Below are 16867 nucleotides of genomic sequence, written 5' to 3' on the forward strand. Positions count from 1 at the left end.
TTGTTGCAACATCTGCATTGTTGTGAACTAAGTCCATCATTTTCATAGTATAGAAACCAAATTCTAACCGAATGAAAAGTATGTGGACCAAAATGACTATTTATCTTAATTGTAAAGACGTGAATATTTTAGTGTTCAATAGTTTAAAACTAAAATAGAAAAGAAGAAGTAATTTATTTAACAAATTTATTTGTTAGAAAAAATAATACAAAAGATATTTCAAAGTTACTAGATTATTCATGTTTATGTCATAAAGAGTAGTTTTGTCTATTTTTTAAAATCTTATTTTCTAATATTTCCATTAAAATACTCTTTTTGGACTAAAATATAAGTAAAATTAACTGACTTTTTATTAAAAGTGTCTTGAAATTTGATATAAAAAATAATAAAGAGTCAAATGAAAATAAGATCTCAATTAATTAAGGGACATCTTTGAAATAATATTATTAAACAGGGTGAAGGTAGTTAAAAATTAATTATATTAGAGTCCATTTTTTTTATTGAGTTTAGGAGGGAGTATTTTTGGAAAAAACTTATATACCTAAAATAGTTTTGAAAATCAAACATAAGAATATTTTGGTTTAAAAACATATATTTATTCAAAATTATGATTTTAACACTAACAAGGTCCAATCGGTAATATAATTGATAGATAACTTATTTCTTTAATCATTTTATTAGGAGTTTAATTCTCTTTCTGTGTTTAGCGAAAGAATCCAATTTGTTAGAAGAAACACTTTTTTCTTTTTAGCAAAAAAAATTATGATTTTAATCAATTTTAACAATATTTTAATCATGACAACTTATAAATTATAATCCTTAACATTCAAAAATGTTTATAACTAACTACTCAAACGAATTTTAACTATTTTTAAGAGTTATGCTACCTAATGAACCATGATTTACATCCGAGTATGAAAAAGCTTGGCTTTTTGTTTACCAAAACCCCCTAATATTTTTTCTACTTTTCACCTATATACAAAATTTATTTTATTTCTAAAACATAAAAAAATATTTTTAGCTTTACATTTTAAAAAATAAGACGAAGCTAAGAAAGAATATGTTAAGTTTATGAATATAATTTTATGGATTAATTATGTATTTAGTCCTTAATTTTTTTTAGTTGTCACTTTTAATTATTGAATAAAAATCCATCTACCTTGATCACTAAATTTTTATTTCATTATTATTTTCAGTTCATTCAATCTTAAAAAATGTGAGTTTGAGTTTAACTCAACTCTAAAAATTAACTCTTAAAGTAAGAGTTGTTTTCATTGTTCAACACTCTAATATCATCTTTAAGTCTAATTCAACCTTAAAAATTAATTTTTTAAAGGTAAAGATTACCCTAACGTATATCTTGTTACTCTCTGGCCAACATGGATATGAATGTTTTTTCAATATCTCTACCGCCAAATATCACCATTTAATGATGACTAAACATAGTCAAAAATTGTCTCGATAAATTTTATATTAAACAATTTCTAGCTGTTTAAAATAATTTTCAGGTAACACTGGTTACTCTCTCCCACCATGTGTTTATGTGGGATCTACTTTTTTCTTTTGCCTAAAACCTGTTTGATGGGATCATTGATTTGGAAGGACTATATTTTACTATTATAAAAAATTCCTCTGATTATAAGAGACAAGTAATTATTGACCGTTAAAAGTTTTCAGAAATTATGTAATAGATTTTAAATGTCTCCATCAAATATTTTTTGGTGATTTTTTACCAAAAAAATAAAATACTACAAAACAAATTAAAATATTAATAAAATTAAAATAATTTCACCTTATTATTTAACGAAAATATTTGATGGTGTAAACTAAAAACTTATCTTAATTTTATTTATGGTGTAATTACCCATTTAGTCCATATAGTTTTCAAACTTATCAATTTTAGTCTCTATAGTTAATAAGTAATTTTTTTAGTCCATGTAGTTTATCATTTAATTTTCAATAGGTCCCTACCGTTAAAATTGTTTAACACCGTTAAATTATTATTGACAGTCGAGCCATCCTTCCCGAGAACTCCCTCTCTTCCGAGAGGCCCCCACCTTCTGCAACAACGAGGATTGCAGTTCCTCTCCCTCCGCCACCATTAATATAGCCATGACCCTCAACACCAATTACCTCTGTGGCACCATGAATGCAAAGGAAGAAGAACAAGAGATAGGTCGTTAGGGAACATTGTTATGATGATGTTGTGGCCGCAAAGGACGCTTGATCGCCATGGGACGGTCGCAAACGACGGCTTTGTAGACGTAGTCGTGGCTCCCTTTGTCAAGGAGCTTGCGGTCGGAGAAGCCATTGGTGGCAGCTTCGAGGTCACTGTACAGAAACTCTTGAATCTTAATGCTACTGCTTTTCTCTTTGAAAGAGGACACAAAATTAGAGGTTGAGACCACAGATTTGACTCTGCAAGAAAGGTAGAGGTACCCATCATCAATTCAAGTTTGTGGCTTTTTAAAGAATGAATCAAGAGGTGCTTGAGATGAACATAGAACAAGGTGAATGGAACAAAACAAAACAAAAGCAGGGCAAGCAAAAGATTTTGTGTTTTGGCCACAGATCAAATGTGCTTCTGAGTGTTACAAATTAATATCACAAAAAATTATTTTTTATGTTTTGTTATGGAATTACAAAAATGTGCATCCGTTTCATCCATGGTGCCGCGAAGGTAATTGGTGTCGAGGGTCATGGCTACACGAAGGGAGAGGAATTGCAGTCTTTGCCTTTGCAGAAGGCGGGGGCCTCCCAGAAGAAAGGGAACTCCGGGGAAGGACGGCTCGACTGACAATAATAACTTAACGGTGTTAAACAATTTTAACGCTAGAGACCCATTGAGAATTAAATGGTAAATTCTCGGGGCTAACAAAACTACTTATTAATTATAGGGACTAAAATAAATAAATTTGAAAACTATAAGAACTAAATGTGTAATTAAACATTTATTTATTTATACCTTACAATAGTGTCTTTTAAAAAGGGATCATCTTGTTGGTGCATTCGTGCGGTAACGGGAGGAGACAATAAACGTCTCCGTCGTTTACATAGCTGAAAACTTCCTTTCCCAGTATCTGTTACAATTCAACATTCACGCTCCAAAGTTCAAACCTCACTTCAGATTTTGTTTACTGGGTATCATTTTTTTGTGCTTTCTTTCATTCTTAACGTTATCTGATTCCATTTTGGACTCTTTCATTGCATGAGTAGTTTTTCATATCTGCGCGTCGTCTGTTCGATTATTTGCCCAAGTGGTTTACACGCTGGAGTTTTTGCTTTTTGTTTATGTTGCTCGTGTACCTTATTTTCAGAGCTTTAAGTATGTTTGTGGGGTTCCATTTATATGGTTGACTCGTTAGGAAATTTGAAAATGGTGGAGGCTTTATTTTATTTTTTTATCAATTTGTTTTTTGGCGTGTTCAAAAGGAAGGGTTTTGGGTTTGTGACATTTTTTTATGATAATTTGTATTGCTGGTTTTTCTTGAAAATGCTAGATTGGCTTGTAACTGGTTTGTATTAGGGTGCTGATAGAAGCTGAGTAGTGACTATGCATTTTATGTTATAAAAAACTTAAATACTGCTCCTTAAGGACTTTTCGTGTTGTTCTCTAATCAGAATTGGAGTTTTGCCACCATAATCTATAGTGACATTTAATTCAAACCTTTATTATGCAGTTTACTGAGGTGAAACTCTAATTCTGATTGGAAAACATCACCAAAAACACCTAAGGAATTGCATTTTAAGTTTTGTTCTTCTATGTTTTGATATTGGTTTGTGGATGATGTGTTGTCATGCCTATACTGCAGCTGGGAGATTAAATGGTATTGGATTTTAATGTTGAGGTTGCTGGCTGAATTTCAGAAGGAAAGTGTTCAAAGGATCCAATCCATACATGAGACGCAATGGCAACAAACACACTCATGTTAGCTTCAATGTGTTATTATTGCTGCCACTGTGATTCATGAATAAGTCACTGTCTCAAAAGATATGGAGCTGTTTTCTTCCAGTGCATCTTTGGTTTGAAATTTATGTAATTTTCTCTGAAAAGTGATTACTAGTTTCCTTGAACAATAATGGAAGCAGCAAAGGTTCTTTCACACTGCAAAACTGCCCCTTTTGGTTTCTCTATCGTGAGCAACAAAGTGTCTCTAAGACCTTTCAACAAACATTTTCATGCTGATGTACTTGCTAACAGACCCAAGAACATTAGTTTTCAATTGAATTGCACCTTTGGAAACCCTTCTTCCTCAGTATCAAAACCAGCAAGAAAAAGGGCTGATTTGTTACATTTTCCCAGATGCTCAATTTCCAGTAATGCCAGCACTGAATCTCAAAATTCAGTCATAGATTTCTTCAGAAATCTATCATTTGATTCAATAAAAGCTACTCTCCTGCAGTTGACTCCAATTGATGTTGTAAAGTGGTCTGGGATATTATGCATCATAACCGCAGCCACAAAATGGACTAAGAATATGCTTTTCAGTCCCTTCTTTTGGATGTATTTTAGCTGGACCTGGTTGTTCTGGCCTTGGATGGTGGCCGTAGTGCTTGCAGTCTATGGGTTATATTGCTTTCGGAAACATCTGCATGGTGAGGCAAACATATTTGAGCAATTGGCAATTGTTACATCAGTTTTTACGTGGCTCACTCTTGTTCCACCTGGTCATTTCAATGGCTACCTTGAAGGCTGGCCTTATGTTTTCTTTTTTGTGTATCATTATTTCTTTTTCTTCAATGTCAGTGTTAGAAAGCGGTTATATGGAGATTATTTTGCTAGGCCCCATGACCCAAAGTGGGATGTGAACTTGCCGACATGGTCTCGCCTATTGTTCAGCACAGGAGTCATGGTTGGCCATTGGCTTGCAGCATTTGAAGGGCCTGAGCTTCACCTCATACCGGGTGGGTGGAGCAATCTTGGAATCTGGGCTTTAATCATTACAACTCTGCTAATGCAGTATAACGCAACATTGTATCTCGCCAAGTATTCAGAAAATGTGGTGGAGCCAACTGCTGTTGTGCAATTTGGACCTTATCGTTGGGTCCGTCATCCAATATATTCATCAACCATGCTTTTGTTTGTAACATACTGCATTGCACTTCGAGCACCTCTGAGTCTGCTATTTATTCTAGCAGTATGCTTGTTGTATTATAAGCAGAAGGCAGAGAGGGAAGAGGATTTGATGGTTGAGACTTTTGGCCAGAGTTACACAGAATATGCAAGCAAAGTTAAGTACAAGCTTATTCCTTTTATCTATTAGTTGATCTCCAGAAGTTTAGTCAGTCATCAAAATCTGATTGTAATGTCAGGTTTAGGCAAAAGATAGTACCAATTCTCAAAATCCAAGTGTATGTCTTTGTTTACTCTTTACTTTGTTATCTTTAGTGTTTTTAACTTACCTTAAATTATGGCATCCTGTGTCCTTGTGGTGATTACAGTTTGCTATTTTAGGTTTTCGATGATGTTTTGTTTCATATAAGCTTAGATGGTTTAATGTGTCTTTGCTCAGAACATGCAAACTTTGACTATATAAATCTTTTGTCTATATTGAGCTGTGTGCCTTGATTGGTGTTAAATTTTACTTTGCCTAATTCATAGAAACTAAAGTTTCTACCATATATAGCTGCTTTCTGCAAAGGGTTTTACTTGAAATGAAAGGGCCCATCCTCATGCATTTTCCTGTTCGTAGACCAAACAATCGATCATGTTTTCCTATTATAATATGACCTATGCTGGCACTCTTATCCAAAAAAATTGTAATAAAATACTTGGCATGTTGATGTGGTTGGGGTTTTCAGTTCTTGTGTTCATGGGCAATTGGCCATTCTGTCCCATTAATCTGGATTGGCCCAAAACTAATTATAACGTGTTCGAATTGTGTTTTGGATTGTTCTTAGTTTAATTAGTGTCCTGTATTTTATAAAAATTTATAACTTCTTTAACAATTATATATTACTAACAACTTTTTGACTCAATGTATAACATGTTAGGGATTGCTAGTATATATTTTGATATATATTGAAGAATACATCTTAATTTTAGTTTAATATTTCTTTAATTCAATGATTTGATTAAAGATAATATTAAACTTTATATATTATGTCTCTATAGTGAATAGTCTATTCTGTTCATCTCATATTAGTGGGGCTTGACTGAGTCAGGTTCAAGTCTAAATAAATGATGCTATGAGAATTTCATGTTATGTAAGGATTAAGATAAACTCGGCTTATTTGTTTGGCGTGAAGGAGGGAAAAGCCCGAAGATAAACTCATGTTACTCATCTTGAGGACACTTCTTGCACCCGCCGGACTCCAATTCTTTATTGTCCATCAAGTTGCATTTTTTCTTTATGTTGCAAAAATCAATGTGTAATTGACCTTTTTTTGGGGGGTGAATGTGCTTGACCATTTTTTAAGTGGACATAAGCTTAGTATCAATTATCATTAAAAAAAAATTTAAAATAAAGCTTACTATCAATTTAGCTACAAATAAAAACGTAATATTTTTCTTCTTGTCATAAAATAAAATGGGAAATATGAAAACCATTTAAATTTTGGGTTTGGCTATTGGATTTGCACACATCCTGATCATATCAATAATTATATTTAGAGTCACACACACATATCCTGGTCATAACAATAATTATTCTTAGGGTCACACACATCATGGTCATTTCAATAATTATTCTTAGGATCCATTTGATTCGGTAAAATCTTGGTATGAGACAAGAAGAACAACATTTGATATTTATATTATTGGACAAATAATGGACGTTGCAAATAAAATATAATAAAATACTCTTTTAATATTTTATCTTAATACAATTTAGATCAAATTTAATGTGTTTACCAAAATAAAAGTGGGAAGAGAGAAATTTGAATTAAAAAATCTAGTATTTTTTTAAAATGATTATGTAAGTCAATTACTATTTTTTTGGTTATTAAATAGATAAAAGTGGAGATAAATGTCTTTTTAATACTTTCTAAAGTTGTGCCTTGGTGACTTGTTGGTTATGGGTTCGAATCCGGAAACAGTCTCTTTGCATATGCAAGGGTAAGGCTGCGTACAACATCCCTCCCCCATACCTTCGCATAGCGAAGAGCCTCTGGGCAATGGGGTACGAAGTTTTTTATACTTGAGACAAAAAATTATCTCATAATTTTTAAGTAACAAACATTTTTTAAGTAACAAACATTAGAAATTTTATCTTGTCCTCATCTCCTTAATATGTGTTGTCCCCTAATCATTTTTCAAATCTAATCATCTAATACCATGATTTTTAATAACTAATCAAACGGTTCATTATTATTAAATTAATTTAGGAAGATAAATATTCTAACACATGCATACTAGCGGTCGGCGACATATAGAACAAACCAAACCAGAGATCAGATTTCAGATCTCAACACTAACTACCATGCCCGCAATAAATAAAAAAGGCAAAGGAAAAGAAAGCCCAAATTGTTTAAACAAAGGAAAACTTGCCTTTGCAGTTTGCATCCCCAATGCTATAAAAAGTCTGAACTTATCATCTTAATGTATGCTGCATTTGCATTATCCCCTAAGAATAGGAATAGTTCAATTTCCCCTCTCTCCATCTTCTTACCCAAAAATAAATAAATAAAGGAACTATGTTGCACCCAAATCACATTTTTTATTTTTGCTCCTTTATACTAAAATCCAAGTCTAAAATGAAAGATAAGGGAGTATGGATGAAAGGAAAATCCTAAAACCAATGAACACGTTCACAAGTCACCCAATGTTCACACCCATCCACCTACCTATCACAACAAATCCCAACAACATACATTAAACCCAATAATCTACACAAGGTTCCATTCCATGTAAGCTCATCCAACACCCTTCTGAAGAGATCATAGATCTAGAGCATAGTCACAAGAAACTGTAGTTGTTGTAGATGATGGTGAAGAAGAAGAAGCAAATGAAAGCATCATCTTCTTCTGCTTATTATTATTATCCACATGATGATACACCATGCTTCTTCCACCAGCCCCATTTGTGTCTCCACACTCAACACTATCCAAAACTGCACTCATGTTGTTGACATCACTCTCAGTCTCATGATCACCAGGTTGTGTGCTGAACAGAAAATCAATGTCTTCCTCAAACCCTGCACCATCAAACATGCCTGCCAAGTCATCATCACCTTTGCTGAAAGCCAAGTTTGGATCTTGAAACTGAGACAAGCCAGTGTACATGAAGCTCCATGGCAGATCCTGTTCAAGCACATGCTCCATAATTGTGACCAGTGATGATGATTCTTCATCCCTTGGAGAGACATGGTGGGTGTATTGAACTTGGTGTTCCTGTGGTAGCATGTGCAGATTTTCAGATGGGGGTGGTGTAGTTATTGTTGTTGTGTGTTGTTGTTCTACTTCTGCTTCTTCAGAGTCAGAGGAGTTAGGAACTGTTTCTGTTTGTACTTCTGTTTGTTGTTGTTGTAGGGTTTGGTCATTTTTCTTCTTTATTTTGTCCATGTAGTTGCTTATGTCAAAATTGGTCACTGCATTGACTCCACGGTACTCAATTGCTGCCATGTCATATGCCACTGCTGCCTCCTCTTGAGTTTCTTTGGAGTTCAAATGAAGCAAAAGAAAAAATGACCCCAAAAGATTAGCAATTAAAAAAGGAGAAAAAAGATTATACATTAAGAGTAAAATAATTTATATAGTCATCTAATAATAATCTTTCATGTATGATAAATTTGTTAATTTTTAAAATAATTATCTTAAGATAATTTAAACGGTGATTTGCTATTATTGAATGTCAGTGCATAGACATTAAACTCTTAAAAAAGAAGAGTAAATAATTTATGCAAATGAATGTGTAAAGGATAAATTATTTTTACACTTTCATGTTTTCATTTAATTACATATCATTTGAAAAGTTTGTTACCTTAAAAATCATTCTAAGGATTTCTAACTGATTCAATGTAAAATAAATAAATTAGATTGACATTGTATAGAAATTAAACAGACTAAAATAACATGACTACATGAGTGACTGTTAAGTAAAAGTGGTTGGTGTCTATTTAATTCATCAAAGAATAAGATTTGCAAAAAGACAACTTTATGACATACATTATTATACATAGAATCTCACAAAGCTAAAAGCTTGAAGTATCACGGCAGGATTACTATTCACGTGCCCACTGGATTTGGGGGGTTGTTAGTGTTCTGCTTCTTGATCTAGTTTTCTTTTTAATTTAAGCATTTCTTTTTAGCTGACTATAAAATTATTTAAAATGAACTTTCATTTTTACTCTGCTTTCAAGATCGGCAATTTTTAAATTGTCACTTTTGACCGACATGTTGGCAGGAGATTGTGGACACTGCATATGAACAAAGTACAAAGTCAAGGATATGCTGTACCATCATGCTTGTCTATTGGGTTTAGGGCTCTATTGTCAAATGTTAGATTCAAATTTGGCCAACTAATTGTGCATCAAACATAGCTAAATTTTACATAAACACTATTAAGACATTTTTTTTAGTTTTCAAAAAATTGTCATAGCACAATATTTAAGTTAAGATAATCACATAATTTTATTTTGCCTATATGCACTTTTGGTTCCCTTACTATTGTCATTTTATGAATTTGGTTTCTTTTTTTTTTTGAATTTGATCTCACTGATTTAATTGTACAATTTTGGTTTATCTGTATAATGTTGGACTACAAGTTATAAATCAAAATTGTACAATTAAAATAGGAAGATGATCAAATTCCAAAAAAATAAAAATAAGAGAATTAAATTTGCAAATGATGATAACAAAGGAACAAAAATATGATTAAACTTAAATTTATTTTCTATCAAGTCATATGCAAATACATCTACTATATGTGACAATTTATGAAAAATGAAAATTTCAATATGGTTGCACAAGAATTAGAATTATGGGTATGTTAACCCTACACACAAGCCCCTGGTGGTCACTTTAAATAAATTGGACCCATCAAGAAAGGGGTGTGGGGAATGCATGTGCCATGTTGCTTACTGCTAGCAGCTGTAACTTTCCTATGATCCTATTTTTATGTGATCCACAACCACATATTATACTGTCAGACCAGAAATTGATGCATACACTGCAACTAGTGGACAACAGTGCTGCAGCTACAGTTCATGCAATGAGCACATCTCACACATGCACCCTAAAACTGAAGCTTTAACTGTCTCATTAATTATGAGAACTGCAGTTTGACAAGCTGTACTGTGGTAAAATATTTGTCTTGAGGATTAAATCTTCCCCCTCTTTTCTATCTCATTTGATAATCTTTTAATTGAAAGATAACACCCCAACAACAAAAAATAAAAGAAAGAAAATTGCCACTAAAAAAAGAGTTTTTTTGTTACTGGTACGTTATTTTTTGAATGAATTTTTTTGGTCAAAGTTACTTTCCAATTAACAAAAATGGTAACAAAACAGGTAGAGCAGACAGAGAGAATAGGAAATTTGAATCCGCCTACATGTGGTTCGGACTGCTAAGAGAATTTTTGTCCTATACTATATATAAAAATGCAATTTTGAAGAAGCTACTAGATCTGTATATTTTGTTTAACCAGAAGGAGGATGAGTAGAAAGAGAAAATTTTGAAATCTGAATTGAAAAGAAAAAGAAAAAGAAAATAAAATTTTGTTATTGAAAGTAAATCACATTTAAAGGAGATTTTTTCTTTCAATCATTTTTTTATACGCAATGTTCAAACTCGAGTGAAAATATTTTCAAAATTAGCAAAAAAAAAAATGCAGAGACTGGATGAAGGTGAAAAATAGCATCATTTAATTATGAGCAATTTATGAGGCGCCAGATTCCTTTGCTAACGGATAAAGGAATTTTATTTTATGAAACACAAATGCGAATGCGAAATAGTACTCTCGGGTCTACACATTGTACTTTTCCCAGCTATAGATAGCCACATGCCCATGTGACATTCTTTGCTTAGGTTGCCAAAGAGAGAAAAGAAATTACATTTTATATTTTCCCTTTGCAATTTCACAAAATTCACCTTATAGCAAAGTTTTAATCTAAGAAAATATAGATGTGACAACTTACTATATGTTCCCAAGTAGAGGTACTTGTTTCCACATACTCTTCCAATGCGAGCTTCCCAGCGACCATTATGATGATGCCTATCCAAAGTATATGATATGTATTAATTAATATCATAATACTTGATTTACTAAGAATATTTTGTCATTTTAATTACCAATGTAAATCCAAAAACCCATAATCTCCGACCCAACCAAGACAAAAAAAATAAAAAATTCACTGAAGTGAGTTAAGTGATTTTTTACACTTCAATTCTTATGCACCCAATTGTAAAATTAACTAGTGAAAGAAATCGACTTTAATTATGAGAAAATATCTTTTGAATGGAACTAACCTAGCAACCCCACGGTACTTAGAGATGCCTCTAGAAAAGCCACTGCTTTGGCGCCGCAAAGAAGCTAAATATTCTTCTCTTGAAACCTTGTCCATTTCCTCGAGGTCCTTGGTATAAGTTTCTATCTGCACGGTTCAACTATAATTAGTTAATAGAATAATTTTTTTATCATATTATAAATTATACAAAAATAATTAAAATTAATATACCGGGAAATTCAGGGTGGCATCTTTTCCCCAGTACTTAAGGGCTGCAAGGTCATAGGTACGTGCTGCAGATTCTTCAGTATCATATGCCCCTACATGAACAAAAATAAAGAATTGGGTCCAACCAACCGCATCAGGATCAGAATCTTTCTTGATCTTAAAAAATAATCCGAAAAGAAGGGATACTGCAATACAATTAATTAATTTGAAAAATTGAAAAGTCGACTAGGATTGTGTGAGATCCAAGTGCATGAGAAAAGGACTTACCCAAATAAACTAAACCAGCCCCAAGAGTGTATGTGAACGTTGCAATCACAAAGATTACCAGGAATAAAACAAGGTCAGAAATGATAATAATAATAATAATAATCACCACTTAAAAAAATACACAGCAAAAATAGTAAACAAAAGGTAATAGATCTCTTTGATTTTCTCTCTCTTGTATTTTTTTCTCTCCTTTTTTTTTTAATTTTTTTTCTGCATTAATTTAATCACCCCACAGAAAACAAAATTACCTTGTTTACCCTTCTTGCTCTGAATGTTGTTCCAAGAGCTCTTATCCCATAGGTGAGCTTCAAACCTCCCTGTCCACCTATGCCTATTGATCAAAGAACAATTATTAAGTAACATGCAAATGCAAGTGAAACCCCATTTAGGAGAATAATAATAATGCAAAACAGAATTGAAAAAACAGTGACTCAAATCAAACCTTGTAACTCCTCTATAGATAGAGCTTCTTCTGCCACCAGTGGTGGTTTGGTTCTGCTTGCATTTTTGTGACTTCAAATTATTCCTCCTTGGATGCTTAGGCCTTCTTTTTTCAATGGGATGATGAACTTCAAACCCAACAGAGGAAGTGGATGATGAACAAGAAGATGCTGGAGACCTCTTCATTTGGAGCCTCTGTCTCAATCAATGCCAAAAACACCCACCTTTATTGCCCCAAAAGAACAAAAAAAATGAAAAATACTCAATGGGTGTGTTTGGAGATGAATACTAGACCACAAACAAAAAAACAAGGATTTTGAATGTGTTCCCACTTCCCAAGTTTCTCTCTTTTTATGATAGCATCTTTGTATATGTAGTAGCAGTAGTACTAGTAGTAGCAATCTGGTTACCTAAAGTGGTTTACCAAAACATAGAGAAAAAAGGGAGAATGAAGAAGGAAATTTTTTTGGGGGGGTTTTATAAAAGGAGGAGAAAATTAGTATTTAAATAAGCAATTGAATCTTTAATTTCTGGGGGGTGGGGGTGGGAAGGATGTGAAGGGAGTAATGGGTTTAACCTTGGGTTGGAATTTAACTTGATCAATTAACCATGGCTAATTAAGTGGCTTGAATTTGAACAACACTTGGCAAGGTGGTGCAGCCATGCTACCAATGGGGTTTTGTATTCGAAGCTGGCTGGCTTTCCTGGTTAAGGAATCTCAACCCTTTTGTCAGCAATTTAAATGGGTTTTTTTTATTTTAATAAAAAAAAATTAAAAATAATAATGATAATAAGATGAAAACTTTAGCTGGCTTGGATGGTGTCAAGCGTCCACGTCAGTTACTGTGAGTGTGTTTCTGAAATATTAATAGTTGGAACAGGGCATGTAAGAGAGAAGGGAGAGAAGGTATCTTAATCAGAAAATTAGTTGGGAATGTTATGTGCAAACGTTCTGAAAGTTAACCCAACAATGACAGGAAACAAAAAAAATTTCAGAGATTATGCAAGGATGGAAAAGACCCTCATCGTTTGTTCTGTTTGCTTGCTGCTGCTTTTTTTTTTTTTCTTTCGTTTTTTCCTTGACTCTTGAGTATAATAAAGATTGTAATCTTTGTGGGTGCAATTTACAAGACAATGAATGAATAGTGGGGCTTGGAAGTTGAATCACACTAAGCAATGGATTAATTAGAATTATTTCCGCAGATTCAAACATCAATTCAATCTTTCATATACTAATACGAAAATTACTTTGTCTGAATTGAATTTATCTTTCATCTATTGTATTGACTCATCTGTGATGCCTACTCACATCAAATAAATAAATAAATAAATACTATATGATACCTTCTAATTATATGATTATGTTTTTTCACTTTTGAATTAAAATTTAAATTTTCTTAAAGATGCAAAAATGATTATTTATCTTATTTTCTTTTTTACTCCTTCTATCTCTAATTATAAAAGTTTAATTAATTTATGTTCCTTAAAAAATAGTTAATTTAGTTAATCATGTTAAATATGTCAATTAATTATAATATCTTTCTAAAATTATCCTTTTTATTATATTTTTATTCACTTAAGTATTTTTTATTAATGTTTGAAGAAAGAATAATTAAAAAGTATATAAAGAAAAAATAATTAATACATCTAAAAATTAGAAAATAATCTTATAAAAAATAAATAGACAATTTTTTAAAAAAAAATTATAATTAACAATGAAGAATTATTAATTATTTTGAAATGATTCATTTAACAACTCAGATTTTTTACCATATAGCACGAAAAAAATGGAAGTAATAATTTGAAATACTGGCTTACATTAATTAACTATGAAGATAGGCCATTAAAAAACATTAAAAACATTGTCGCTTTAAAACTAAACATTTAATAGTTATTAGAATCTTATAGTTTACCAACCCATCGTTAATTTGAATTAAATTGATTGTTTATATTTTTTAAGTAACATCTAAGTTCAAATCTTGTGAGTAGAGTAAATGTAAGAGGAGAGGTAGCACTAAAAACGGCTAATAAAATCCTCTTATAAAGATTAACAAGGAATTAAACCAATGAATGAATAATACAGTAACTCAAAAAAGAATTGTATTGTTCACTGTTCTAATTAGAGAAATGTTAAAACATACTCACTATGAATTGTTAAAAATTATTAGAAATCACATATATATTTTTTTGGGCCTCGCTTATAATTTAATAATTCTTTCTCTTCATTTTGAATTTTCAATCATTTTATCTAATAATAAAGTATGGTGAAAACACTTCTCTTCGAATTTTATGATTTAAGCTATTTGAATTAGCTATATGAATAAAATGGATCTCAAATCACTTTGAGTCTTACAATATATGGATAAAAATCAATGCAATTTCTTATCATTAACACAAATCATACGATTCAATTTTTTGTTTTTTTTAATAGTAATTCTCGAGAAACAAATAAAAAGTCATATAAATTTAAAATGTTTTTTTTTTATTAAAACCCAATGTGTACAAGATGTACAGGTAATACATACATCAAAAAATGGCTTCTCCTAAGTTAACTTTCAGTCCCAAAAAAATGCCACAGTTAACTTCTCTAACATCATCACATAGTAATCACTGCCGTGACATATGTTTTATGACCGACAAATGTTTGCCCCTAAAGACTGTTGTTTCTGTGATTTCATATGCACCACCAAATTGATTGATTTTATTTTTAGTTTATTTGTTGATTTTTATAAGATTTTTTTTTCAATTTTTCTTTTGCATTACTTTTTTTACTAAAATATTCTTAACTAGTTTACAATAAATATTATGAATTAAAAATATAAATGTATTATTTTTCTTCTTAGGAATGAAGACTAGCCTGCATTAATTAATTAGATAGAAAATAATTAGTTAAAAGAAAAGGATGATGAGTTTCAATAGTTTTAAGGATAAATTTTAAAAAATAATATAAATTATTAACAAATTTAATATTATTAATTAAATTAATTTTTTTAAAGGAAGTGAATTAGTTAAAATATCTTATATTTAAGAACAAAGGGAATATAAGATATATTTATGCCTATAAAAAAATCTATAAGATTTCTTTTATTATCACATATAGATATAAATTATGATTAACAATTTTAAAATTAGATTGATGATTCACAAATTGAATAATAAATTTTTTGGCTTTGGTAAGCTAGTGGGATTCAATTTACCTAAATTTTTTAAGAAAAAATTGAATAAAAATTGATAACCTCTATATTTTTAAATTTCTTATAAGATACCACTATCTCATACTCCCTTTGTTTTTTTTATAAAAAAATGAAATTTATTAAGAAAATCAATTAAATTTATTAAATTGTATTATTTTCAATAAAAAAATCCTAAATTATTTTTTATTGGAACTTGATATTAAATATAAAGATAAATAGTCATTTTTGTCCTTTCATGCGTAATTCATTAACAAATGTGTCCCTGAACGATAAAAATATAAAATTTATTCTCTGAAAGTGTAAAAAGTGCGATAAATATATTCGGTTGTTAACTTTCATTCATCATCGTTAATAAAATAACTTACGTGACACAGAGAGATGAATTTGTCACTGAAATGATTGTCAATGTGATCATGTTGACTAGATTGGATGAAAATGTCAAGAAGATACCATTTTTGGACGCATATGTCAATAATTTTTTATTAAACGAAAATGTCAATATTTTTTTATTGGAGCAAAATGTAAGTCATTTTTTTTTACCTAAATATCAGTATGTTTCATTAGACCAAAATGACAATAAGTCATTAATATTGGATGAAAATATCAGTAATTTTTTTATTGGATCTAAATATCAGTATACTTCTATTGAATTAATTTATTAGACTCGAAATTTTATTTCATTTTTAAGGATAAAATATAATTTTAGATTAAATTTTCACTATTTTTTATTATTACAAGCATATCATTACAATAATCATTTATATTGGCAAACATAATTTAAAACAAACATAATAATAACAATAATATTGATTATCAATCATAATTTGTCTATCACAATAAAAATGATCCAAAATAAACATTGTAATAGTCTATCAATCATTACAATTTTTTTCAAATTATAATAATTAGTCACAATCTACTGTAAATAAAAGATAAATATACCTCATATTTTACTTCTTCGAATCTTGACTATTTTATTATGAGTGACGGACGAAAGTTAACGGTCAGATGTATATGTCACACTTTTTACACTTTCGAGAACTAAATTTTGTATTTTTCATCTTTCAGAGATGCATTTGTCAGCGAATTACACATTTAGGAACAAATATGTCCCTATGTTGACAATTATGTCCCTATGTTGACAATTAGAGATGGTCACATTGGTAATCATTTTAGTGACAAATTTGTTCTTCTATGCCACGTATACTATTTTTATTAGCGGTGACAGACGAAAATTAACGGCTAGATATATTTATTGTACTTTTTATACTTTCAGAGACTAAATTTTGTATTTTCATATTTCAAGGACGCATTTATTAGTGAATTATACATTTAGAGACAAAAGTAACTAT

At 30.8% G+C, this 16867-nt stretch overlaps 2 protein-coding genes across 3 annotated transcripts; one reads left to right on the top strand and one right to left on the bottom strand.

Moving 5' to 3' along the window:
• Positions 1 to 2985: 2985 nt before the first annotated feature.
• Positions 2986 to 5565, top strand: LOC114422565. Of its 2 annotated transcripts, none has more exons than XM_028388996.1 (2): positions 2986 to 3141; positions 3813 to 5565. In XM_028388996.1, the coding sequence occupies exon 2, from the start codon at positions 4080 to 4082 to the stop codon at positions 5262 to 5264; it is 1185 nt and encodes a 394-aa protein (XP_028244797.1). In that variant the 5' UTR covers positions 2986 to 3141; positions 3813 to 4079; the 3' UTR covers positions 5265 to 5565. The 2 variants fall into 2 exon arrangements, with proteins under 2 accessions (XP_028244797.1, XP_028244798.1); XM_028388997.1 differs by having other exon boundaries at positions 3868 to 5565.
• Positions 5566 to 7471: 1906 nt separating this feature from the next.
• Positions 7472 to 12862, bottom strand: LOC114422618 (ethylene-responsive transcription factor WRI1-like). The gene is made up of 7 exons (XM_028389070.1): positions 12323 to 12862; positions 12129 to 12211; positions 11881 to 11889; positions 11617 to 11705; positions 11408 to 11532; positions 11077 to 11153; positions 7472 to 8594 (listed from the first exon to the last, which is right to left on the bottom strand). The coding sequence occupies exons 1-7, from the start codon at positions 12505 to 12507 to the stop codon at positions 7879 to 7881; spliced, it is 1284 nt and encodes a 427-aa protein (XP_028244871.1). The 5' UTR covers positions 12508 to 12862; the 3' UTR covers positions 7472 to 7878.
• Positions 12863 to 16867: the final 4005 nt, after the last annotated feature.

This window comes from Glycine soja, chromosome 8 (assembly GCF_004193775.1).
Source record: "Glycine soja cultivar W05 chromosome 8, ASM419377v2, whole genome shotgun sequence".
NCBI lineage: Eukaryota > Viridiplantae > Streptophyta > Magnoliopsida > Fabales > Fabaceae > Glycine > Glycine soja.

Excerpts from the sequence above, each read along its gene's own strand:
- LOC114422565 (XM_028388996.1), top strand. The coding sequence starts at position 4,080 with ATGGAAGCAGCAAAGGTTCTTTCACACTGCAAAACTGCCCCTTTTGGT.
- LOC114422618 (XM_028389070.1), bottom strand. The coding sequence starts at position 12,507 with ATGAAGAGGTCTCCAGCATCTTCTTGTTCATCATCCACTTCCTCTGTT. Across the intron at positions 11,533-11,616 it reads ATGCCACCCTGAATTTCCCG|ATAGAAACTTATACCAAGGA; the intron begins GTATATTAATTT and ends TGAACCGTGCAG. Across the intron at positions 8,595-11,076 it reads CCTCTACTTGGGAACATATA|AAACTCAAGAGGAGGCAGCA; the intron begins GTAAGTTGTCAC and ends TGAACTCCAAAG.